Here is a 27,250-nt window from a genome sequence, read left to right as displayed (position 1 = left end):
ATATTCAAAATCCTGGTAATGATATATTTAATGTCACATTTGATTATAAAGTAAAGGGTTTAAGTTAACTTACCTCCCTTTATTTAATAGGGCTATTGAAATTTATTTTCTGAAAACACCCTATATAGTTATTGACGATTTTTATATAAAATGTTAATATTTTTTGATCTACTCAACCACACAAAAGCAACTTTTAAGTAGGTATCTAAAAAGACATCACTAACAATTAACATAAGTTTTGTTAGTTGTAAATTCAATTAATCTTTTAGTTTTTAGCCAATAAAGGCTTGTCTTATCTTATCTATTGGTAGCATTGGTATATTACAAAAAAAGTGCGTGTGTACAAAATACACATTTCAGAAGTGAAACTTCCCTGGCAAACTAATTTTTAAGTCTTGTTCAAATTTATACAGAGACTTAGAGGGAAGGAAAAAGGAAGGTATCTTAGGAATTTAATGAATGTAATTGTCATTAAAATATTAAGTGTCGAAAATTAATAATACAAATTATAATTTTTTTCTAATTTATTTCTTCGACAATTAAAACGCGTGGCATTTTAATTTACAATTCGTCATTTGAGATTACAATAAATTATTTTGGATACAATATAAAATAATAATATTTCAGAAACGAAATTTTAATTTTAAAAATAGAATTTCTATAAGGTAATTCACCCCACTCACTCTCTCCATCGGTCTCAATCGCTCTCTCCCTTTTCTTTTCTTCGACAAAAACGCTGCACATCTTCGTGACGTTTTCGAAAAAAAAATTACCCTCATGCGCCTAAAGAAGTTTCACTTCATTAATATTTATTATACAAAAAACCTCAACCATATTATAATACTTATAAATGACTATCCCTAGTATAAATTATACATTTGCATGTTTGGCCTGGCCTTGGCCTCCGGAACGTAAAACTCCGGACATGAAATAGGCCTTGAGCCACTTCCCGCCAGTTGCTGGTTCTCGACTTTTAAATTATTAATTTGATTAAAAACCCAACATATACAATAAATCGGTGCCAGACCCGATGCAATATTGGTATCAGTGTACTAAAAATTTCACCTTAATATTGTAGGTTTTCGTTAAATGGCAATACTGCACTTTTCTTTGTTTACTACTGCGAGTGATCAAAACAATTTACTTTTGAAATCAGTTTAGTTTCTGTCGTCTTGAGTTTAACCGAGTATTTATATTTAATAATAACAGTAGAATTTATTATACGTTTTTAATGAAATAATCATTCATTAGGGTTTCAATTAAAACTGTTGCTTTAGATTGTACCGAGTTTTTAAAAATTCACGGTATCCCTTTGTTCGTTCAATCGTTAAGTGACGCGACGTTGCCGTACTTCCAAGTGAAACTTATTCAAGGATTGAAATAGTTTTATTATAAAGTACAGTTATTTTTATAGTATTAGTAACTACAAAGACAATATTAACTACGGTTCTAAATGAATTATGATCCAGTCTCGTGAAATGAGTTTTGTTGAACAGTTTTTACTTTCTGACGCAATAACGGTTTGGCAACAGCGCGTCGAATCGGAGTGAATACGCCTTTACAAATGTTTTAAAAACCCAAGTGGAACAAACTGCATATACAGTTTTTCACATCTTAATGAGGTAAGAAATTAACAAATATTTTGTTTTTATTTTTCATTAGGATGGGACTAGTTTACAATACCGTTAGTAGGATTAGCTGTTCGAATTTCCCGCGCGATGACGTAATTCAACATTCTCTATCCGCCGCCATCTTTATTCGGAATTCTGAATTTGACAGCCCATCATCTGTTTCGTTTAAGCTACGGTAGCCTTATCCTACGCAGTGAAAAAGTTATATTTTCGTGAAAAGGGCAGGTTTTACGCAAAAAACTTCACCAGGCGCGTCCCGGTAAGTTCGAACATATTGCTAATACTAGTAAAATACTACAACGACTTTTAAATTCATTTTTGCGAAAATTCTTTGCGTCATACATAACCTCAATTTTGTACCTTCGTACTGGAATAACTTGCTTTTTTTTTAGGTCAACCAGTGTCATCTTCGCAGTAAAAACTTTTTTACCTTTTTATCTCCGCTTTAGTTCTCAAAATGCCATTCAATATTTTATGAGTAACCATAGCAAAAATTTTGCAATATCTCCATTTCAGCTTTCAAATTGAGCCCGCAACATACCTTAAATAACTTTTTACTAAGTAACTTTTCTTGTTATTAAATTACAATAAAAATGTACAAAAGTACTTATTCTATAAGTACTAACAGAAATTTGACATAAACTTTGATAGCTCCAGAAATTTCTAGATGTGGTATATTTAGCTTTAACTTGTCTGATCTTGTAGTTTTCTTGCGTAATTATTATAAATATAACAGTGATAGTGTGGTATAAGCTTTGGCAATATTTTGATCTTCATCTGGTTGTTATAATAAAGGTAACATACCTTCATATATTTTTACAACAGATTTTGAGATTTTCTTTCTATTTCAACATGAAATACATAGCATATATTTGCCAAAAAGATTTAATAGAGAAATTGTTATATATTGACAGTTTTTTATGCATTTATTGTTTATAATAAACTAGTGATTAATGAAATTAACTGGCAAATATTTTTATATAATTTTGACATGTTTCATGGTATTTTATGCATATTATGAAATCCTTGTTTGGTTATTGATTTTAAAAAAATATTAGTTTTTCATTGGTTAAGTTCAAAATGTAACAGATGGTTCATAACAGCTGTTGGTAGGTGGAAATCCTTAATTTGGTTAATTTTAAAGTTCAGTTGCCATGACTTGACAGCTGTTAGAGGGTTAGACAAAGGCAGTGAAAGAAAGCTCTTCTTTCATACCATGATTCTTAATACTTTTAACGGGTGTTTTGAAATTTCATTTAGAAACATTTTATACCTTTTCAGTTGTTATATTGATCCCTGAAGAGTAATTCCTATGTCTGTTTTGATGTTTAGCAAATTAACAGACTTTTGCAGCTGTCAATTTATTATTTCTGCTGATATAATTTATTATTACAATTACACATGCATTATCAAGAGATAAAGAAAATTTAGATTTAACTGTTACATCTTTTTTATTCACTTATTAATTATTTCTTACAAATGGTTTATAAATATATTACATTTTTATCTATAACATTTGAAAGTTCCATAAGATCAAAGTCCAAGTATCCAATAAAAAACTATTAGCTTGTTTAAATCATATAGTCAACCACATAATACTTTGATTACAATTTAGGCCTATTGATAAAAATATGGGCCAAGTGTTGAAACCGTTATCTAGGGCAAATATGAATGCAAACATTGAGATTATTTTTTTAAGAATTATTATATTTCCAGTAATCTGTAATATGAAAGTAAATTGCTACATAAAATCATATATGAAAACTGTTTCAATATACTATACATATTTGTGTGATAAGTAAACTCTATAATGAACTAGCAGCTAGTAAAATACAAATATTTCCTCTTAAGAATACAAGTTTAAATAAGTAATACGAAAACCAGTTTAAATAAAGAAATAACTCTTGAATATGAATGCCAAAGTTCTTTTAATACTTGCAAACTATATAAACTCACTGTAGTTGAACTTGTCTTAATGGTTACTTACTTTATTATATTTAATTCAGAAATGTTGAATTTGATTCTTATATGAAATGAAATAGATACAACAAATAACTTGAGTATTACATGTTGATAATTGAATTATTTTCCCAATAAATAATCAAATACCAATTTTAGTAACAGCAACAGACGTAAATTATTCATGAACTATTCCTTTAGGGGTAAAGTATAGTATAGTTGACTCTAATCCAAGCAATTTAATGTTCTATTAGCTTGATGTCCGAGACAGCGTTTATAGTAGTGTGTGTATAGTATACTGCATAACTATAAGTTTTTAAAAAAAATATAAATCATACAATCAGTCTTTGCGACTATAAGTAGATACGTTGAGTGCTTCTATAAGTAAACAAATCTTAAACATTAAATATGAAAATTACAAGTATATTGTTCTATTATTATATGATTTATTTTAGTATATATGTATGGACCATTGACTTTATGAATTGATAAAGATACTCTGTTTGGCCCTTTTTTCGCGATAGTCTGTCCTCGTTTTTTCCCGATAACACCTGAAATAACAAAGAAATTGCGCACTTGTCCAATGTAAACAAAATCAATAATCGTTTTATTCGAATTGAGGTCGTAGTGATTGTGAATTATAATATTGACAATCTAAAAACTACGCCTTAATTTTGATATCACTTATGCCTCTAATTAGCATACACTTGAAAATCTTTGTATCAAGTTAAGTATTACGTCACGCAATTTTTTAAAGAGTATTGACACCCCCCCGCGTGTAACGCGCCGTAACTTTTTTGCTGTCACCAAGTATAGTATCCCCGCCCCGCATCGTAACGTTTTATAAAAGACCCAAATGTCGTTACGTAATACTTGAACGCTCCCTTATACATACAATATCTTTTTGTTTACATCTATTGCAAATATTTCAAGAGCATGTACAAAATTTAATTAACATAACTAAGTGAGTCGGATTTTATCGCAATTTGAGTCTACTTACAAAGTTAAAATTATTCTAACATTAACTAGCATGTAAGGTATTTGATTTTATGTGCGCCATTACTATTCTGGTATCGGAGCCTTTACAATTGAAAATCAACATTTTCCAACCTAACGCGTGCTTGTTCAGTAAAGATTTCTATCTCTGGTAAGATCATTTCAAAGGCTGTTGTATAATGACCGTGAGGTTTCATAAAAGTTTACTATATATGGCCACGGATTGACTCAACCTCCGCTTGGTATAGACCAGCTGGATTGTATATCTTAACGCTTTTTAATTCAGTGATCTGCTTCTTAATAGTGTTCCCGTGAAAAGATAATTTTATTAGCAGCAAGGGTTATCGTAAATGGTCGCAACCGAAACTCTCGGTAAAAATACTTAAATAATATTTAATAATAGAAAAGTTTTGTATCAATCTACTAGGGAACGTCCAAGTATTACGTAACGCAATTTTTGGAGATTATTGGACCCCCCCCCCCCCCATGTAACGCGCCGTAACGTTTTTTCTGTACCCAATAGTAAAACGTTTCGTGACCATGCAGTGACTCTTTATACCTAAAAGTTACCATTATGTGGTGTAAAGTCCTAGAAAATCGAAAATAATATTAACAATAACGCGTAAATCAATCCAGGCCTCGTATCGTAACGTTTTACAAAAGTAAAACCCCCCCCCCCAATTCGTTACGTAATGCTTGAAGGCTCCCCTACCTACAACTAACTTGTAATTATAAAATTATAATTTTTACGCGGAAGCTAGTTCATGATCCGGATATTTAAGGTACCTATTAAAAGTCATCTATGAAAAAACAAATCGTACTATACATGTTCTCAAGGCACACATTTTGGCTACAAACCAGTTGGGACGGCCTTGAGAGTTATCAAGAGGCCCTACAAAATATGGCACGGGATTTTTAAGTCTAATTAAATGAGAATAAGTGTCAAATTCAGTTGTGTTGTTGTAAGGAAGTTTGATGAAATCAATACTGGTTAGTGACAAACTACGAAAAGTTTAACTTTTAATGTTATTTTAACGTAGGGTTGTACGCGTAAATACAACGCCTTTCCTGGGATTGTGACGATTTGTAAAAAAATCATACTAGATTCACGTCACACTACCTTATTTATGTACATAATATCTTGGGATGGCTAATCCAGACAACACTCCTGGAATAGCTTAAATTTTGTTAAACGAGCATACTGTGCCTTATAAACACAAAAGTGCGTGCGTACAAAGTACACAATACACATGTCTTAAGTGAATCTTCTTTGGCAAACTAATTTTTATTTATACAAATCTTAAACTTTAGATTTCCGAGACTTTGAAAGAGGGAAAAAGGAAGATATGTTAGGAATTTAATGAATTTAATTGCCATTAAAATATAAGTTTCGAAAATTAATACAAATAATAAATTTATTTCTTCGATAATAAAAAGACGGCATTTTAATTTACATTTCGTCATTTGAGATTTCAATAAATTATTTTGCATAAAATATAGAATACATACTAATATTTATAAATTCTCTTTATGAAATATTAATTTTAAAAATATAATTTCTATAAGGTAATTCGCCCTTCTCACTCTCTCAATCGGTCTCAATCGCTCTCTCCCTTTTCTTCGACAAAAACGCTGCACATCTTCGTGACGTTCCATAAAAAATTTGCCCTCATGCGCTAAAGAAGTTTACAAACAACAAAATATACTAAAACTATCCAAAAATATTAAAATTTTGAAAAACCCAAATGGATTCCGATTACATGTATCGGAATCCATTACAAATAAGTGTATGCAAGACCAACAGTCAAGATAATTTAGCGTCTACAAAATTTGTATAAGTAATAGTAATATAATATATGTTTATTATGGAACATAAGATACATGTATCACTTATTGCACGTCATAAGTTTGAATTTGTAGGCATCCCAACTCATCGGCAAAGAAGACAGAGGGTGTAGGCCGAGAGAAAAAGCCGGCGTAAAAAGCTCTCGGTACTCTTTTAAAACAGCAAATCAAATAATCACAACATCTCTTAGCTAACATTGTTTAAATTGGAGGCCAAAAGAAAAATCGAGATGCGTTCCCCGTCACGTACGCATTGGACGGACCTTGTATGGCCGTCATGTCACTTTCATTTGTTGCACATCGGGGCTTCGTTTGTTGTACTTCTATGTAATCGCTGGCATAATAGACATTTGGCTTAGACCTGTAGGTCCACAGATTTCGACATTTTAAATCTAATATATAAAATTCTCGTGTCGCGGTGTTTGTGGTTAAACTCCTCCGGAACGGCTCGACCGATTCGGACGGCTCATGAAATTTTGTGTGCATATTGAGTATGTCTGAGAATCGGACATCTATTTTTCATCCCTCTAAATGTTAAGGGTAGTCCACCCCTAATTTTTTTTTTAATATTAGATAAAAATTTTATTCTTTATTTTTTTATGATACAGCATTAAAAAATACACACAACCCCTATTTTTCATCCCTCCATGATCAACCCCTATTTTTCATCCCTCTATGATCAACCCCTATTTTTAATTATAAATGATAAACATGGCAAAACGACGTTTGCCGGATTAGCTAGTATTTTATGTAAAACTTTACAGTACCTACGGCGGTCATTTGATTGAGACATAGACCACGATATCCATACTATAAAGGTATATTCAGAGTCAAGATTTAAGTCTAAGTATGGCTACCGTAAAAAGTCGCGACTCTGAGAGTAAGATTAATAATCAAGACTAAGCATTAGACTGACCATGCGTCAGAAATGTATCGGATTAAATAAGAATACTGCATCGTTCCCAGTAAGTATGGTTTCTGAATTTTACCTAAAATATTTTAAGATTTATTTTCGTCAGATTCATGTTATTTTAAAAACTTGTTTGATAAAATGACGTTTCTTTATTTAAATTTAGAAGCTTAGATTCGGTATTCTGCATACGTAATTAATTATGCTTTTGAATAAAGAAAATGCAAGTGTATAGCGAAATAACCTTGAAACATATAATTAATTCAGATCCATTAATAGCCAATGGGATTTCAATGTTATATCTATTTATGCAATGCAATGTCGTGTACCAAGGTGATAATCCGAGGTCTCAAGCTGTCGCATTTGTTTTGTAAGAGGAAATTGAGGTGGCGTAGGAGACAAATATATTTTTAATCTACAAATACTTTACACGGTATATTTTTTAGTAAGGTATCTAGTTTTTTTTGGAGTCTGAAATACTTACATTAAAGTGATCCCATATATATGTAAGCGAAATTAAATAGTAGTACTAAAAATGTTAACGATCAAATAGACAGGAAGAAATTTAAATTACAAAGACAAATAATTAGGACGGCTCATTTGTGTAGTGGTTAGTACCTCTGATTGCGAATCCATGGGTCTCAGGTTTGATCTCCGGCTGAGACAAACACCGACGTGATGAGCATTTGGTGTTGTGCTTAAGTCGTGTTTAAATATGTATATATATGTCTATCTATCTATAACATGTATGTATATCCGTTGCCTAGTACCCATAACACAAGCTTCACCAGCTTAGCATGGGACTAGGTCAATTGGTGTGAATTTTCCAATTATATTATATTAATTCTATTGGTTTAGGATTGCACAATAATGCGATTTTTTTAAGTTTAATAACAAAACCGTTAACCATGACCTCTGTATCAGAAGCGACGTCATCCGAGATTTCTTTTGCACTGGTAACTGTATAGTAGGATGACCGCTATAGGTGTGCTATTTAAAATAGAGGTCATGTTTGCCTGGTCCATGTTCTAAATTTATAATGAGGTTTAATGCGTATATGTTTAGAATATGTAAATAAAAATATCTGTGGCCCTACAACCTCTTTAGGTCTTCAGATTTCTGAATATGTCTCATGATCATTTTGAAATCTAATCGGCAAGTAGGTGATCAGCCTTTGCCTGACACACGCCGTTGACTTTTTGGGTCTAAAACATGTCGATTTCCTCTCGATGTTTTCCTTCACCGTTCGAGCAAATGTTAAATAGAAAGTCCATTGGTGCACAGCCGGGATCGAACCTACGACCTCAGGTATGAGAGTCGCACACAGAAGCCACAAGGCCAACGCTGCTCACTGCTGCTTCTGTAAAACATCATATTAAGTCGAAACGAAGTGGGGGCAGCTAGTAGGTTATAAAGAGGTGTCTCAAACACAGAAACTAATATATAACTATTTAACTATATATAGATAAATAACATTGTTGACGATTCAAAGCCATGGACGGCTGCCATGTTTTGCGTAATTCAAGGTAACATGAAGTAATAGATCGAAAATACATCGTGTCTATGACCTGTAATAGTTTAGAAATTTCTCTCTAAATATAAAAGTTTCTTCTAGAAATATTATGAAATAATCTTATCTACGGCCGATTTATACCAGCTATTTTATTGTTGCATTGTAACTAAAGCAAAGATACGAATTAAAATTAGCTTGCTACCAGCATACACGCCTCCCCTAAAGCGTACCAATTCTTAGAAGGCCGGCAACGGACTTGCGAGCCTCCTGGTCGTTTGTCACTTGTTCTATATAAAAAATAGTATGTTCAAGTTCTCCAAATTAACAAAATAAATAAAACAGTCTTAAATATCTATGTTAATAATGAAGTCTCAATGTTTGTTCTCTACTGAAGTAGTACTCTTTGCAAATGTTTTATGATATAACATTTACATACATATATAATGTATATGCCGCTTATATAATGTACATTCAAAATCTGTTATAACGACATCGAAGGGACTTACTCATATTTGGTCGTAACAACCGATGACGTTGTTATTCAGTACCTAATACAATAGAATTAACCCGGGACCTTTGATTTTGGTCAATATAACCGGTATGTTGTTCTAAACGATGTCTGTGGCCATAGGTCAGAATATTATAAATGTAATTAATTTACTTTACAGAACAAGCAATTAATAAATAATAATAATAATAAAAATCACTTTATTTGACGAAAAACATTTGGTACTTACATTCTAAAGGTTATAAACATACAATATGCAACGAATCGTTGTGTTTTCACTATTAATTTTGGTCAACCTCGTACATAAAATAATTCTATGTGCACTAGCGATTAAACTAGGCCTAGCCGGTATCTTAAACGCTAGTTCCTTCCAGTGTCTTTAACAAATTGGTTAGGTTGTTTGTCATTAGATATTTATACGGGTTATATTTTTATTGTTTATAAAACTAAATGAGGGTAGAATCTAAAAAAAGTTGTTGCAATTGGTTTATTAAGTAATTAAATATTAAGAAATCTTGAGGCACTATTAAAATACGAAACACTCATGAAACCACAGAATTATATATCTCTTTACTTGTGACTAAATCTTAAAATATACAGTTAACCTCTATCTCGATCGAAAATTCCTCTTAGTCAGGTCAAGGTAATTTATAACCGGGTACAGTGACATATTTTGTTAATCTTTTATTCGATATTATCCATTCGCATTTAGTAGCTAACCTTCCATCAACAGTAGGTTGAATTAGGGATAAATTTTAAATGACGTCAATTCTCCTACGTACTGACGTCATTACAGTCCATGACGCATTTACTCCTATAACTTGAAGTATGAGGTAACATCGGACTTATTAAATAACGTATATTCAATAATACACTATTTTATTCATATGAGCAATCGGCCTGACACACGTCGATAATTCACTGTCCAACTGCTGGTTTCCTGGTGTTTCCTTCATCATTGTAGGAGCAAGTGGAATTCATTCCTCGGTTTGTTTAGCGTCGAGAGGCGCTCATTAGATCCTAGTATTACGTAACGCAATTTTTGGAGATTATTGACCCCCCCCCATGTAACTCGGCGTAACGTTTTTCAGTACCCAAGTACAGTACTGTAACCAAGTATAGTAAAACGTTTCGTGACCACCTAGTGACTCTTTAGTTACTATTATGTGGTGTACGTGGAAAAACATATTAACAATAACGCGTAATTTAATCCCCGCCCCGCATCGTAACGTTTTACAAAGGGGGACCCCCCCCCTCCCAAAATACGTTACGTAATACTTGAACGCTCCCTTAATGTCGGTATTTTTCCAAAACAATAATTAAGTATTCTGTCGCTTGATTCATATATTCCTTACCGTTTTTATGTTAATGTCTCCCGCAGTTTATTACCCGTCACGACCTACATATGCGAATTACACCGAAATTGGAGACATTTAATTTTGGCTTGTAGTTTGGGGCCACGAACCGTTATATCACAATCGCTAACAGCCATATGTTATACCGTACTGTAAAAGGTGACATGTCATTGTTTAAAATGGATAAGTAACCATGGCAACAAACATTTAGTCCACGTCCACAAGGTCGTAACGGTTTTATTCATTAACTATTGACTCCTCTTTGAAATGAACGTTACAAATCGGTTTATTATACTTTTGTTTGAACGAGGGGTTATTTTTAACCGTAGAATAGTGGTTACGTCACGTTATAGTGTAGGATGCCAGAAAAATAGTTTAAAATTTATTTTTATTACAATCGCGAACCAATCTTATACAAGAGCCGTTTTGAATTGTAGATGTCCACAGGTTTCTTAATAAATGTTAATATAGAAGAGTAGTGTTATTGGATTAAGCGTGAGACCCTCAACCCTGAGGTCATGCATTCGAAGCACGCCTGGGACAGCAATGAACGGTGAAGGAAAGTATTGTTTAGAACAAGCTCAGACGAAAATTAGACGGCATATGGCTGACCAGAAATTACAGAAATTTGGCAAAGACTAAAGGTTGTAGCGCTACTGACTACTGTGGAAGCAAAAATCTATTTCAAGTAGGTAAATAAGCAGGGCGACACGAGGTAGGACGTACCTATGCTAAGTTTCATTATGGGACGTCGAGGCAGAATACGAAATTCCACCCGTATCATCTCGACGTCCGCAACAACTGAGCGTTTTTTAAGGCAGTTTTTGCCGCGCACCACCACTATGTGGAACCAGCTGCCCACTGAAGTATTTCCGAACCAATTCGACTTAGGGTCCTTCAAGAAAAGAGCGTACCAATTCTACTTAGGGTCCTTCAAGAAAAGAGCGTACCAATTCATAAAAGGCCGGCAACGCACTCGTGAGCCCTCTGGCATTGAGCCCCCGTGCCTGTTAATAACAAAAAATAGTACACAAGTTTGCCCATCGAGTCTCGTGGCCAACGCAAAACGCAACCATATTTGAATTTGTTTATCAAGTGGGGGTGTTAATAAGGTCACGCGTGCGTAGTGCTTGTTAAATTGTTGTTTGAATCGATAGTAGTCCGTTGCTGTTATAGTATAAAACTTGACAATTATTATTATTAAAGCTTTGTTTATTCATCTATACAACAATTGGTTAGTTTACATTTCTTAATATGTATTAGTATAAGATTTAAACATTTTAAGTTAGAAATTTTATATCTTGTTTAGTGGTCTAGTTTTTGTAGGCCCCTCTTAGGGTATAGGCCTTCTTCATGATTTTCCATTTTGACAATTAAGATGAATATAGGCGTCCAAAGTTTATACTAGAGATGATTAATTTCAATATCTATATATCTATCAGCCGCATCCAGTGCAATGTAATTTTGACTGAATAATTAACATTTAATTGCAGTGTGATCGGCTTATCAATTATCGCAATATTCGATTAATATACCTAATGATGTGTATTTTTACTTATAGTTAAAGAAGTGTATTGTAATTGTGACATGATGTGTGAAGATTGAGCACCATTGATCCAAAATTTAAGTATAATATTGTTTACTAGGATGACTATACTATGACCCATAAATAGTTTTCTATTTAAAGCTATCAATGTAATATAAATACTATGTTTAATTTGGGAATACTATTAGTCATATTTATTCTTAAACAAAAGCCACTTATTTTTACACAGGAAATAATAAAAATTGCAAAAAGATATATTAATTAGCATTAACTGGGGAAGCTAATTATAAAATCCAATTAAACTGGTATCAATGAAATAATTACCTCTGTATAATTTCTAAGAAAACGTGCTAAACTATCGCTATTGTAGCGTTTCACGTGAGAATGTGAACTTTCACTCGCCACAGTCTTTAAACAGTAGTAATTTATTTGAATTAAAAAAAATATATTTTCGAATGGTAAAATATTGCTTAAGCGCTGAATATCTTTAGGTTAAAAAATTTGTGGCGATACAATCTTTATAGGTCTGGCCCTCAGATTTCTCTTTCATGGTCACAATTTAATAGGCATGTAGGTCATCAGCCCCCTGTGCCTGACACACGCCGTTTGACTTTTTGGGTCAAAGGCAAGCCAGTTTCCTCACGATGTTTTCCTTCACCGTTCGAGCGAATGTTAAATCCGCACATAAATACAAAGTCCTTTAGTGCACAGCCGGGGTTAGAACATATGATCTCAGGGATGAGAGTCGCACGCTGAATCCAATAGGCCAACACTACACAGAAGTGCTAAGTTAATGTAAACAAAGAAAGCAGTGTAATTAAAGAAATTAAAATGAATCGTTTATTCGTAAGGGAGCGTTCAAGTATTACGTAACGCAATTTTTGGAGATTTTTGCCCCCCCCCCCCCCCATGTATCTCGTAACGTTTTTCAGTACCCTAGTACAGTACTGTACCCAAGTATAGTAAAACGTTTCGTGACCACCTTGTGTCTCTTTAGTTACTATTATGTGGTGTAAGTCGAAAATAATATTAACGATAACGCGTAATTCAATCCCCGCCCCGCACCGTAACGTTTTACAAAAGGACCCCCTCCCCCAAACGCGTTACATAATACTTGAACGTTGCCTAAGTATACAAAAGCCTTAGTTATTGAATATTTTCTCTTGTATCACCTAAATAAATTAATATTATAATGTACTTAACCATTTGAGGCGTAAACGTGAGCATATTCCGCACGGCTGGAGATTTATAATATATAGACTATGTTACTCAGGTGGCATTTGAAATATTAGATTTGAGTTAATTATTTCAATAGTAGAAAAATATGTATCTTTAATTTTAGTATGGAATTCTTACAAAGTTAGTTTTACTGTGGTAATAACTTAACCATGTCCTATTAACAGTTGTATTGTTCGCAAGTTTCCTATTTAGCATAAAAATAATCGTATTATACGTACGTTTACAATTCTCTCTAATCCTATTGTTTATATATTCCTATTGTTAGACGATCCATTTTGGGTTGCTTTTTTTGTCTTGGATCACAACAACCAACCCTTAGAATAATTAAATGTTTGCTAACAATAGACTAACTACGTAGATGAGCTATTGTTAACTAAATTACAAATAGCAGGTAATAAAACATTATAAGATATAAAAGAGCAGTCTAAGCTAAAGCGTTCGAATTCAACCCTAAGGTTGTTTGAATCACGGCTGTGCACAAATAACGGTGAAGGCCAAATCGTGAGAAATTGCAGATATTAAAACCAAAAATCAACGGCATATTATGTTATGTACAGAAGGCTAATTGATTACCTTCTTGTCAATAACAAAAAGTGCGTGCGTACAGAGTACATGTCAGAAGTGAAACTTCTTTGGCAAACGAATTTTTAAGTCTTATATTTATACAAGTCTAAAACTTTAGATTTCCGAGACTTAGAGGGAGGGCAAAAGGAAGATATGTTAGGAATTTAATGAACTTAATTAATTGTCATTAAAATATTAAGTGTCATTATAAATTTCATTTTATAATTTATTAAAAAAAAATATTTCTCCATGGCTATTTGCTTCATGCTACGTTCGCCCTTTCTCACACTCTCTCTCAATCGCTCCCTCCCTTTTCTTCGACAAAAACGCTGCGTATATTTGTGACGCTAATGTTATTTATTATTATTGCCTTTCATGCGTAAAAAAATACCCTCATGCGCCTAAAGAAGTTTCACTTCAAAAATAAAATGTTCAAAGAAACGAATGCTTTTGTGATGATGATGGTTTATACTTAGTTCATAGATCATTCATACACCGCATGGCTGTTTTTGTTCTAGTAGATTACCTGACGGAAGCCAAATATCAAATCAGAATGTTCGCGAACGTGACTTCGATAAAAACAAAAGTATCAAATGTCTTGTTTACGCGCTATTTTTCGCCTCACAAGGTCGAAGCAGACAGCTGATTATATAGTATATAATCTAATATAGTTTCTATATGTTTAGATTGAAATAATGTTTAGTATACTTTATTATTTAACCTAGATCAACATTTGGAATTGCTTTTAAGAGAACACGAATGACACATTAAGACTGTACGTTTGGACTATAGAATAAGCTTGTAGAGACATTGGATTGTAATGTTATTATATTTGACGGTACTTATCTACCCACATTATTAAATTTATAATTCTGTCAGAGTGGGTGGGTATTTTGGGGATATTTATATATAAAGTCCAGCAAAGCGAGCTGTATAATTAAATTCATAATCATTTTCAAGATTATCTTTAGATAAGTTGGTTTTTATGTATGTTTTTATACTATATTGGCACAGCGAGAAACTATTCTGGTTTATCGGAAATAAATTGAATCGCGTTCAATTTTAATTTATGATAACATATCGCTATTATAAGTAGACTGGTACTTGCATATATATTTTTGTAGTCTTGTTTGCAACAAAAGAACTTGTTTCTTCTCTTAAAACGCCATTACTGCATGTCTCCACATTATCACAGATCGACTCATTGAATGGCACGGTTAAAAAAAAACAATTTACAATATTTTTAGCTCTGGGCCGCAGATTTCTGTATCTTTTTCATTATCTAATCAATCAAATAGGCAAATATGTGATCAGCCTGCTGTGACTGACACACGCCGTCCACTTTTTGGGTGTAAAGCAAGCCGGTTTCTTCAGTAGCACGGTTTTTAGATTAAGTAATTAACAAGGAAAACATAGTTATCATTGGCGTATTTTAAAATTTAGATTAATATTTTAACTCTTATGTACTAGGACCTATAGGTGATTTGTATTCGAACGTATGTACGCTAATCTAATCTTATCAAAAGCATTACTTAAAATATATTCCTAACAAGTCAAATGAGAATATTTCTTTTATACATTAATTATTCTTTACGTAAAGCTTTTTTAACCTTCAACTTTTTTAACTTTGCCCACGCTTTTAGCAACAATGACATCAAACACTGGTTGACCAATTGTATGAAGAGTTTTCGCAATTTATGTACTTGAAATGATTCTTTTAAATAGGCGGCGGTTCAATGTCTAAAAACTGCTGAACCGTGACATTTCACAGGATTCCGTTAACAACGAACTTTGTGCCGATATTCACGTAAACATTTTTACAGGTATATTTTAGTTATTGCTACGATTATTTGTTCCCTGTCAAGAGACCCGCTTTAAGCCCTCGACGGCTTACGTAAAAATAGTACTAAGGGCTAACAACCCAGTTTGTACTAAGGGTCAAGGGAGAGACCGTGGCGTTTTGTGTCTCTTTTATAGTGTGCTCTGTCTCGCTCTAAGTGAGCAGTGCGTAGCCCTACAGTTGTGTTCAACCACATCTGTACGTTGTACTGGCAATTGAGAGCAAAGGCAGCTGGGCAATCGTCTTTCAACAAGACATTGAACCCGGTAACCTTTTTGGAATCCATATCCGACAAACCATTACCCATCAAATCCTATACCAAGACGTCCAGTGGCCAAATAGGCCGCAGTGCGTTGACCCAAGCTCTCTTGTCAGGTACTAGGGCCTCCGCGCCCGGTCGCTGCATACGTCGGGAAGACGAGACGTGGGGGGATCGGCGAAGGCGCACGCAACACTTAGCCTTTCCTGCTATTGCACATAGGTAAGAGAATTATATTCACCTTCTATAGTCTATTACTATAAACTAGATATCTATAGTTGGAATAAGAATAACATGTGAAATTAAATGAAGGAAAACAAGTGAAATTTAGTTACCGAAAATAAGACTTGGCTTAAAGGTCTCGTTACCAGGCCATAAAATTATTAAAAAAATAAAAAGATATCTATTGCTACTAAAAATTTACTATTGGATTCCTTAAAACTTAACTTGCGTGTTGTTGCCACGAGAATGTAAGTGCGTGCTCCTATTTCACCATGCCTCCTGCTGATAGAGGACAAATTTTTGTTTTTAATTTGTTTTATTATGATTAATTATTTAATTACTTAAGATGTCATGTGGAACATGGTGTAATGGTTGCAGCTCCTTACAAACATTGTGTTAAACAAAAATCTTGGCGATTAAGTTTGCTGCGAGTTCATTGCAAGTTCTCTTCCGTTCTACGCCCTTGATTTGAGAACTGGCAGTAAATGTTAAATTAGAAGCATTTCATTTTTTTTTTCATGGACATTTTGTTACATATATGAATGATTTTTGAATTTTAAAACATTGTCTTTGTTTTACGTGAGTGATACATTTAAATAAAACTGTTGCTCTATCACAAACTGCTGATAAAAAACATTAATGCGTTAGTGGGATGTATATATGTTTTTTATAGAACACTATGTCAGCAGTAAACTTCAATAATTTGTATATTTTCTAGCAAGTGCAAAGTTATTTTAAATTAAAAGCTGACGTCGTTGAATGCTTATCGATACAAATAGTACATTGACTTGAATAATCGTTTACATGTGTTGTTTACGTCAATTGTAGAGTTCGATGCCCGGGGATTTGTTTTTCTTACAAAATAAACGTTGAAAATATTCTGCATTAAAATTCGTTTATACCCATAAATAATGTTATTATATTTTATCAGCATTTAACATCTACGTAACTAAAAAATAAAAATAATCGTTTCTACATTATGTGTTTAATTAAATGATACTCGGTTACGTAAGTAAATAATTTAATGTGTAGAACTCACAAACCGAAGACAATGAAATTAAAATATATAATTAAACTACCGGCCACGCGTTGCTGAGGCTAAGGTTTTTGTTATATTACATAGTAGTAAACTATTCAAGAGAAACGGCAGGAGAATACCAGTCAAGGGGACCACCATGCTTCTTTGGTGGTTATGCCATTAAATTGTAGTTTATGTGAAACGTTGGTACTGTCAACACAGCGCCATCTGTTAGAATTAGACTTTCAAATAATAAACAAATATTTTGCAATAAAATAATATTGCGGGTATAAATTGAGATTTAAGCTATCCTATCTTTTAAGTTAGATCAAACCAAAACGGTGTGCAAATTTGATCGAAATCGGTTCAGTAGTTTAGGAGTCCATAGCGGAAAAAACAACGTGACACGTAATTTATATATATTAAGATAGGCAGAGAGCGTTATCAAATTATTGCGCTTTAAACAGATTTGCATGATCACGCTGTAAAATGAACCAAAGTATCATGCATATAGCGTGCTGATAAGATAAAGTTGCGTCATAACAAAAAATATTTTGTTGAAATTTACGTCAAATGGGCATGATAAAATCATTTAAAATATCCAAAAAAGTTTATATAGATTTTAACTCCTGGTAATTCTAAATTTATCTCTGGTCCCTGGAGTTTTAAATTATCGAGAGTCGACTGTACCATGTTAGGGTTAAAACGTTCACTTGTTGACTACATATTTCACAATGTGTTAGGGAGCGTTCAAGTATTACGGCACACAATTTTTGGAGATTATTGACCCCCCCCCCATGTAACGCGCCGTAACGTTTTTCTGTACCAAATAGTAAAACGTTTCGTGACCATCCAGTGACTCTTTATACCTAAAAGTTACCATTATGTGGCGTAAAGTGATTCAATCCCCGCCTCGCATAGTAACGTTTTACAAAAGGACCCCCCCCCCCCTCAAATTCGTTACGTAATACTTGAACGCTTCCTTAATGCAAGTATATCAGTGTTAATTTCATTAATATTCTACATTTTTAATTCTTACATTTATTTAAATAGTTAATTTATAATTAGTGTTATGTAATCTTACAAATTTGTTCAGGTGCCGATTCACCCTCAACTCGCATAGCCCGACAATGTCTCGAGCGGGCGCGGGGCACCCGGCCGAGACGGGCGTACGTGACGATCCAACGATGCTGTACGTCGCACTCAACGATCTGCTGCAGATGGAAGCCAAGTTCAGACCAAGGCTGGCGTTGCCCAAAGATGAACAGGTGAGGCTATTCCACCATCTATTACAACATACATTATATATAATATAAACAATTATACCAAATATATAGCCAAATACGGAATACATATATACAATAAGGTGCAAACTGCAAACACAACGAAAGGAAGGAATCAATAAAAATAATTTAATATAATTAACTAAGTAATACCTAATTCGGCTGTTTTGTGGTGGTGTGAAAGTGACGGTGAGTATGTGGGGTGTGCTCATGATGCAGGTTATTTCCTAGTACTCCTTTTAAGCATATTCCGCAATAGCTTAAACAAGTCAAGGATTAAATAGTGTATGAATTTTTATCTCTTGATAGGTAGTTTAGAAGACGTTTTTATGGATTCTGACTGATTCTGATGTCTTTGGTTAATTCTGTACTAATGTATCTTAAGTTATCTTTAAGCATTTATAAAATCGGCTAGATTCTAGAGTCATATTTTACTAACGCATAGCTTTGTAACGGAAAATAGTTGATGTATTTATGATGATAACAACCAATATGTGACTGATGAAAATACCATAACAAAATAAGGATTCGTGATCAAATATCATATCAAAAAGGATAACTGCGCGAGCGACGATTATAAGTCCATGTCATTTATGTTTTACACTAGTACTCGACCTCCGACGGAGTGAGTCCTCCAAATTCTTCCACTTGTCCCTATACCTTGCGACAATTTTCCAATTTTGCCCCGCTATCCCTTTATTTTAACATCCCAAGATTTTCGTGGGCATCCTCTCTTTCTTTTTCCACTTCGCCATTCCAAGTAAGGGTTTTGTTTAATACTAGACTCAAAAACGTTTATGAAACGCATGACCCGCCTTATCAACTGTTAGCAAGCATTTGCATAACTAGAAGGCCTGTTACGCGAATAGAATAACAAGTGTGTTAGTGAAAGTTAACAACGGTGTTTTATGTCCTAAAGAATTTTCATCACCGTCACGTTGATGGCTGCGAGTCTACCACGGTCCGCTTCACGAGACTTTCTTTTTCGAAATAGCTAACTGTGGAATCTACTCTTGGTGGTCTTCCCTGGGAGATACGACCTTCAATTGTTTAAAGAAAGAGTTTACTCCCTCAAAAGCCGGCAACGCATCCATTAAAATAGGCTTCTATGCCTGCCCTTTTTGGGCGTTGATATGGCTGTTTATTTTGTTACTCGATATATAAACCTAATTCATCAATTTTTTAATAATAATAAAGCCCGTTTTATTTCCAATCATGACAAAAAAAAATTATAATACACAGCTTAGATTATTTTACATTTTTTTTTCTTTTGCTTGTTATCCTAGTTCGGATTCCCATTCACGGGTAAAGGCCCCTTCCAGCTTTTTCCAACTGACTCTGTCTATGGCTCTCTCTCTCTCTCTCCATTCCTTTCCTGCTACCAAAAATTTATTTTATGACATTATTTGTATCAAAAAAAATTATTCCCTTAAAAATATCGCAGCGCATTTTATATATGATTGCACCAGAGCTATCATTCGTTTCGCAATGATGATCGAGCTAGAAACTGAAACAATATGACCATATGTAAATCTTTATTTAAAATAATTTCAGAGTGGCGAAGTAACGATCGGCGCACGCGATGGCGCAGCGCACGTCCTCAAATGCCTCAAAGTGTGGTACGACCTGCCGGCTGACGTGCTCATCAGCGCCATCAGCTTGTTTGATCGGTGAGTGTCAAAACTGTCATTAAAGAAATATGTCTAGAAGTATGTGCTATTTAAGATTGCCCACCATCAAAATTTTGCCATAAACATAATTATATTCATTACATGTCCAATGTATTACTCTAGAGTTTTTAATCATAATGTCCTGACAGATTGATGATTAAAAACTGACCTTAACTCATAAGATTCAATTCTATATTTTTAAGGCAAGTGAATTTGGTGGGCAAAAGTAGTTTTTGTATTTAAGACAACACTCTTTCAAGTAATCTTTTCTTCATAATAACTTAGTTTTTGTTGGGTTTTGAATGCACATTAGACTGATTCAAAAAATTTTTTTTTTGAGTAAATATATCAAAAAAGGAAAAACGTAAATTATAAAATAAATTTACTAATCAGGTAATAAAAAAAGAATGTTGTTTTATTTAATAGAAAAATTGTAACGCACTTTTTTATTTTTTATAATTTTAGTTTTTTAAAGCCCTGTAACTTTTTTCCTATGCATTTTAGCGAAAAAATGAAAGGGAACTTTTTTGTAGAGAATTTAATTAAAAGAAATTTTTTTTCGACGATTTACAATGAAAATAAAGAAAAAAGTTTTTTTTTTCAATGCATTTTGAATGGGAAAGGGGACCCTCCCATGCGCCAGCTCAATTTTCAAGATATTAAGCTCATTTTTAGGTTTTTTTTTGTCTAACAAAGAAGCTCTTTAGATATATTTACTCAAAAATTTTTATTTTATTTTATTTTGAATCAGTCTAATGCACATACTCAAGAAATTGAGTTCTTGAGATAGCCAGGTTGACTACTTGTATTAAACTTATAATATTTGTATTTCAGGTTCCTAACAAAAATGAAGGTGCGTCCGTGTCACATACCATGTATCACTGTCTCGTGTATGAACATCGCTATTGACGAGTACGCCGAGGTGAACAAGCAAGCGAGGAAGGTTACAGTTGAGGAACTGGGTAAGTGATTATAACCTCATCTACATCTGAATCGGTTAAATTCTGACAAAATTATAATTTAAAAAAAAATTACTTACACACCCATATACTGCATACAAGCAGACTCGGCCAAGCGTTGCTGTGGCTAAGGTTTTTTGTTATAATACATAGTAGTAAAGGGAAACGGTAGGAGAACACCAGTCATGGGGACCACCATGCTTTATTGGTTATGCCATTAAATCGTAGCTTATGTGAAACGTTGGTACTTTCAACACAGCGCCATCTGTTAGAATTGTGACTGTCATAAACAAATAATTTGCAATAAAATAATATTGCGGGTATAAATTGAGATGTAAGCTTTCATGTTATCTTTTAAGTTAGTTCAAACTGCACACGGTATGCAAATTTGATTGAAATCGGTTAAGTAGTTTAGTCCATAGCGGACAAACAACGTGTTGTGTATACCTCATAAGGGAACATATTTGAAATTATGTAATTCAAGGAAGGAAGTATTTAGTAAATAAAGTTCAAGCGAGCGATAAACAAATTTGACTCATAAATGAAGGTATTTCCAAGGCGCATAATTATAAAAGTATGCTGAAAACCATTCCAAAGCAATATACTTCCCCACTTCTATGCAAAAAGAGATGAACTCTGGACTCATTGGTCTAGTGGTTAGTACCCTTGACTGCGAATCCATGGGTCCCGGGTTCGATTAAGACGACCATCAATGTGATTAGCATTTGGTGTTGTGCTTAGGTCTTGGGTGTTTATATATGTATTTATATGTCTATCTATAATATGTATGTATATCCGTTGCCTAGTACCCATAACTCCTTCACCAGCTTAGCATGGGACTAGGTCAATTGGTGTGAATTAAAAAAAAAATGATTTTTATTTATGTAATGTAATATTTCCAGTGTCAGTCTCCCAATCGGCCTGCACAGCTGGTGACGTGTCTCGCATGTCCCGAGTGATCACCGACAAGTTGGCCTTACTCCACGGCTCTGCCGTCACAGCGCTGCATTGGCTGCGGCTCCTCAGACGTCTGGTGGCCAGCGCGGCACAGGAGTTCGGCCTGACTAGGCCCATTTTGGCTGTGAGTATCTTACTTAAATAATAAAAATGTGCGTGTACTAGTGTACACACGTTAGAAGTGAAACTTCTTAATGACCTTATTTTTCGAAAAATTATCTATATGCAACTAACTTTACAGAAATTGGTTAAATAAAGTTAAATTAGATAAAGTTTAACAAAAAAATTCTTTTAATATCACAGACTTGAATACAAATAATACAATTATTTCATTTTACCTTATTACCACTAAGATTATTACAGAATTTCATAAATTGTAATTTAATTTTTAGTATCATTGTTATAGTTATTATAATTTTTTGTTATTAATGGTCTTCGAATCAACCGAGGTAGGGACGAGAAAAAGACGCGCGTAACGGTCAAATGTGACGCGTAACCGAAAAATGTTACACTAAATTTTTTTCCAACCCCGATAAAGAAGTTTCACTTCAATAATATTTAAATTGGATATCATTGCATGCTGTGTATGACATTTGATTTGATATCTCCATTCCGGTCTGAAAGTTGAAGACTAATTTCTATTGTAAGTTCAAAATAGTAATGTAATTTGAAAATGTCTTAGGGAGCGTTCAAGTATTACGTAACGAATTTTAGAGAGGGGGGGGGGGGCTCCTTTTGTAAAACGTTACGATGCGGGGCGGGGATTGAATTACGCGTTATTGTTAATATTATTTTCGACTTCTCAGTACTTTACACCACATAATGGTAACTTTTAGGTATAAAGAGTCACTAGGTGGTCACGAAACGTTACGGCGCGTTACATGGGGGGAGGGGGTCAAGAATCACCAAAAATTGCGTGACGTAATACTTGAATGCTTTAACTTTTTATTAATAAATAATTATTGTTTCAGCCATCATCTGAAGATAATTTGATCAAGTTATTGGAGATTGCCATTTGTGACGCGGGCTGTGTTAACGCGCGGACCAGTGAACTGGCTCTTGTCATTGTCTACCATCAACTTGGTAAGTACATACGACTTTTCCATATTATCTGTGAAAGAAAATAGTAATAACTACACAAATTATTGGAACGAAGTTCCTTATCGCGCGTTGTGAAAGGGGGCTAGACGGAAAAAATTCTTACGAAAAGTTGTCACGACACTTTTTTGCTATTTGCTATTGTAATACACCGGTTCTCGTCCGATCACCGAAGTTAAGCAACGTTGGGCGAGGTCAGTACTTGGATGGGTGACCGCCTGGGAACACCTCGTGATGTTGGCTTTTTTTTCGTTGTCATCTCTAAAGTTTTTTTTTAAATATAGTATATGGGACTGAATTACTAATTATATTTTTTTTTCAGAACAAGAACTGCTTGAATGGAGCAGGGAAAGCCCGGTCCCAGACGAAGCTTACTGTCTATACGAGTTCGCCGCTCACTTACAGGCACATTGCAACGTAAGTATTGAAATATAACCTTGTTTTATGTCGGATTAAGAAAAGTCAAAAATCCACTTTTTATCATATTTGGATAATTCATTGACTTAATATTACGGCTACATTCTAAAAAAATCATGTGTTTTACATTTCAAATTAATCAGTCGGTAAAGTGACGGATTTGATTTTTCTAGAAAACTGTGTAATTTAACGTTATTATTTTGATTTTGTTTCAAAACAAACCCTTTTGTTTGCTTGTATGCTTAACAATAACAGAATATAAATTAAAATAATTATGACAAAAACTAACTGATTATATTATTTTGAAATGGCAACCCTGTAAAGTTTACTATTTGTCAGATCCGTCACTACGACTATTCTATGACTATGACGCTTTATCTAATTCAATTATGTTGAACTACGTTTAAAACCTCTGGTATCGAAGTAACCATTTGATTAGTTGACAAATATTCATAAATAGAAATATCTGTTGTTATCTGTTTGACTTGCATAATAATTAAAAAAATACATATTTAGGTTTTTTATTTCAAATATATGTTTGTCCACAAATGTCCAAAAGCTTTATTATATTTAGTTTGAATAAGGTTACATTCAAAATGTTTCATCAAAATTAGTTCAGTAGTTATTTTATGTATACTCACTCATGTTTCTGAGAGGTATGCATAAGTATTTAATTTGTCTATATTACTTTATTAATAAAATATTAATTTTCAGATGAACGACGCATCCCTTCTAACAACACGTAACCGTTTCCGCTCAGTACTGGCCAGTTACGAGACCCGCGCCGCTGCCCCGCAGAGACAGAGACTAGTGTGGAGACTCTCTGAAAGGACTTTCAAGGTGCTTCGCCCCACGGACCGATTGACGTCCCTTCTCCCAACCATCGAGGAGCAAAATTTCGCTGTTGACGCGACACCCACTAGGAAGCGGTAAGCGCATTTTCACTTTTTTGTTGACCGTACTTTAACTAACTTAGTCCGTTGTAGCTTAAGCGCTGCGGAATCAGAACACGCTGGTTATCATCAGGTTTAATAAATCTGGCTTCAAGGCCGTCTCTCAATTCTTAAGCGTTTAAGGGTAGAAACGAACAATATTTTTTCTAAAAGTCAAAATTCAAAATCATTTATTCATATAGGTAACACAATGTACACTTTGAACGTCAAAAAGAAATACATATTAATTGCTAAATGCTTCTAATTTTACATTTACTGCCAGTTCTCAAATCAAGGGCGTAGAACGGAAGAGAAGAACTAGCAATAAACTCTCCGCCACTCTTTTTAATCGCCAAGTGTTTTTTTACACAAAATTTGTAAGGAGTTACCATTACACCATGTTTCACGTGACATATTAAGTGATAAATAATAATAAAATAAATTAAAAACAATGATTTGTCCTCTATCAGCAGGAGGCATGGTGAAATAGGAGCACGCACTTACATTCTCGTAAAACAATACATGTGTTATCTATGCTAGAGACAACGTTACTCTTGATTTAATAATATATTTAAAATAATTTAAATCTTTTTAGATCCGGGAGCGAAAGCAGCGAAAGCGAAGAAACATCCGATTGGCCAAGAAGCCCCGTTCTGCCTGTCTACTGCGGAAACTAGCTCTAAAACCTTTGAACCGGCCGAGGACCCCAGAGTGTCAGCTGTCAACTGTCAACTGTCAATGTCAAGCGATTGGCGCCAGATCCCACTTTTGAACTTTCAAAATTCCGTGATCCGCATCTTTTGACATATATGGAACCGGTTCGAATTCAGAGTATTAATTTGTAATTTTTTTATCGCATTAGCCAGGGCAATGTTCGTTTTTTTTATTTTTTATCGATATATAGCTTTATTAATTGTAATTTTTTTAGATAATCTTATCGGCGGTGTATCATAGACAATGTTACTAGAGTGCTATACTGTAGATTAAATCTATTTTTAGGCCCAAAATTTTTTTAACACCTAGCAATTAATATATTAACGAAATTTATTTTTATTTTTATTAGTACTTAGTACAGCTTTAGTTAAGTTTCATCATTTTCACTAGTGCTATACCGCCGACTGCAGAAGCGAGCATTGCTCTAGCCGATAGCTTTATAGTTTGTACTGTGATGATTTTTATAAGTGAAAATGTTCAAAAAAAAAAATATTCCATATTTTTCTAGACGTAAGCTATTTTAAGACGTGTGAATGTGAAGGAAGTCCACCGATTGTGAGGGCCGGTTTTTCAATTGCATTTTGTCAGTCAAGGTTAGGACTACCTCATTTGTTGGATTAGGCCCGTATTCTAACGGCGTTTCAGTCTCAAACCCCTAGCATAGGATTTGACAGTTCCAAATAGTGGGGAAATTTACGCGAGAAATGCGGCCGTAATTTTTGTGTGTTTGAAAAACGGGCCCCAAATTTTCTTAGTCGCATGCTATCTTGGCCGGGTAAAATTTGAAAATATTTTTTAATTTAGTATACTTAGTCTAATGTCTTAAATTATATGTAAACGAAAAAAAAAACAATATAATTTGAAAAAATCATAAAAAAATGATCTCAAATCATTTCATAATATTAGCGTAGATCATTGTGTGTATGTTTGTTTCGTATTTTAGTTATTTATTTCAATAAAATTCTGTCGGTATTTGTTAGGTTGCCTTAGATCCCGACATTTTAATCTGTTGCATTTTTAGTTTGCTTTTATTCTGTGACATTATGAATATATAATAATACATTGCGGTTGTCAAAACCGAGTAACATATAGATAAAAAAAAACAATTTACATTTGATACTATATCATGTATAGTTTAAATGGTAGCTAATTTGTGTGAATGTAATGAGTTATCACCAGGACAGAGTAATGTGTTCATATTTTATGTAAAATTTTTGTATCTGCATTTAATAGTAATGTACAGCGTGTGGGTACAAGCTAAATTTTAAATATATAATTTATTTTGGACGTCAAAAATTATTTTTGTTATTTGAATCAAATTCGTTTTTAGAATTTTATTTGAAGGTAATTGAATTTGTATGAATGTTTTGTTGTAACACGTTGTACATATTTTGTCGAACTCGAATTAGAAGAATAAAGAAATTGCGACCTTATTTTTTCTTTCATTTCTTCACCACATGCTTCGCTGAATTTATTCATATATTATTTAGTCATTTTATATGAAACCATAATTTATTTATTTATTTCGTAATCCTACAGCTAACAGGCTATATATAAAAACATACAATTACACTTAGTATAAGATCCCGCTATACAACGACCTTCACCGAGATGCTTATTTAATGAAACTTATTTTATATTTATTTTAATATGTCAATAAATATAATCCATATGGGTTGCCTAGCAAATTGCAGTCCAGAGTATGTTTAATTAATATTTAAAAAAAATTTTTTTTTTTATAATTAGCATGTAGTAAATTTTTTGAACTTTTTTCAATCAATATTTTTAATCAGGGTAGTATTATATATGTATCAC

General features: G+C 33.5%; 1 protein-coding gene across 2 annotated transcripts; it reads left to right on the top strand.

Moving 5' to 3' along the window:
• The first annotated feature begins 1,136 nt into the window (after positions 1 to 1,136).
• On the top strand, positions 1,137 to 26,868 carry LOC125061176 (cyclin G). 2 transcript variants are annotated; one of them, XM_047666414.1, is made up of 10 exons: positions 1,137 to 1,622; positions 16,282 to 16,387; positions 18,502 to 18,673; positions 20,243 to 20,358; positions 21,193 to 21,320; positions 22,220 to 22,398; positions 23,246 to 23,357; positions 23,695 to 23,789; positions 24,504 to 24,718; positions 25,317 to 26,868. In XM_047666414.1, exons 3-10 carry the CDS (start codon positions 18,536 to 18,538, stop codon positions 25,396 to 25,398), a joined length of 1,065 nt encoding a protein of 354 aa, XP_047522370.1. In that variant the 5' UTR covers positions 1,137 to 1,622; positions 16,282 to 16,387; positions 18,502 to 18,535; the 3' UTR covers positions 25,399 to 26,868. The 2 variants fall into 2 exon arrangements, with proteins under 2 accessions (XP_047522370.1, XP_047522369.1); XM_047666413.1 differs by lacking the exon at positions 1,137 to 1,622 and adding an exon at positions 1,780 to 1,890.
• Positions 26,869 to 27,250: the final 382 nt, after the last annotated feature.

Source organism: Pieris napi, chromosome 23, assembly GCF_905475465.1.
Source record: "Pieris napi chromosome 23, ilPieNapi1.2, whole genome shotgun sequence".
Classification (NCBI taxonomy): Eukaryota; Metazoa; Arthropoda; class Insecta; order Lepidoptera; family Pieridae; genus Pieris; species Pieris napi.
Note: the sequence above shows the minus strand (reverse complement) of the source record. Positions and strands in the feature narration are given on the sequence as shown.

Bases quoted from the DNA above. Each gene is read 5' to 3' on its own strand.
- LOC125061176 (XM_047666414.1), top strand. From the start codon at position 18,536: ATGTCTCGAGCGGGCGCGGGGCACCCGGCCGAGACGGGCGTACGTGAC. The intron at 18,674-20,242 runs GTGAGGCTATTC...AAATAATTTCAG, and splicing joins CGTTGCCCAAAGATGAACAG to AGTGGCGAAGTAACGATCGG. The intron at 23,790-24,503 runs GTAAGTATTGAA...ATTAATTTTCAG, and splicing joins ACTTACAGGCACATTGCAAC to ATGAACGACGCATCCCTTCT.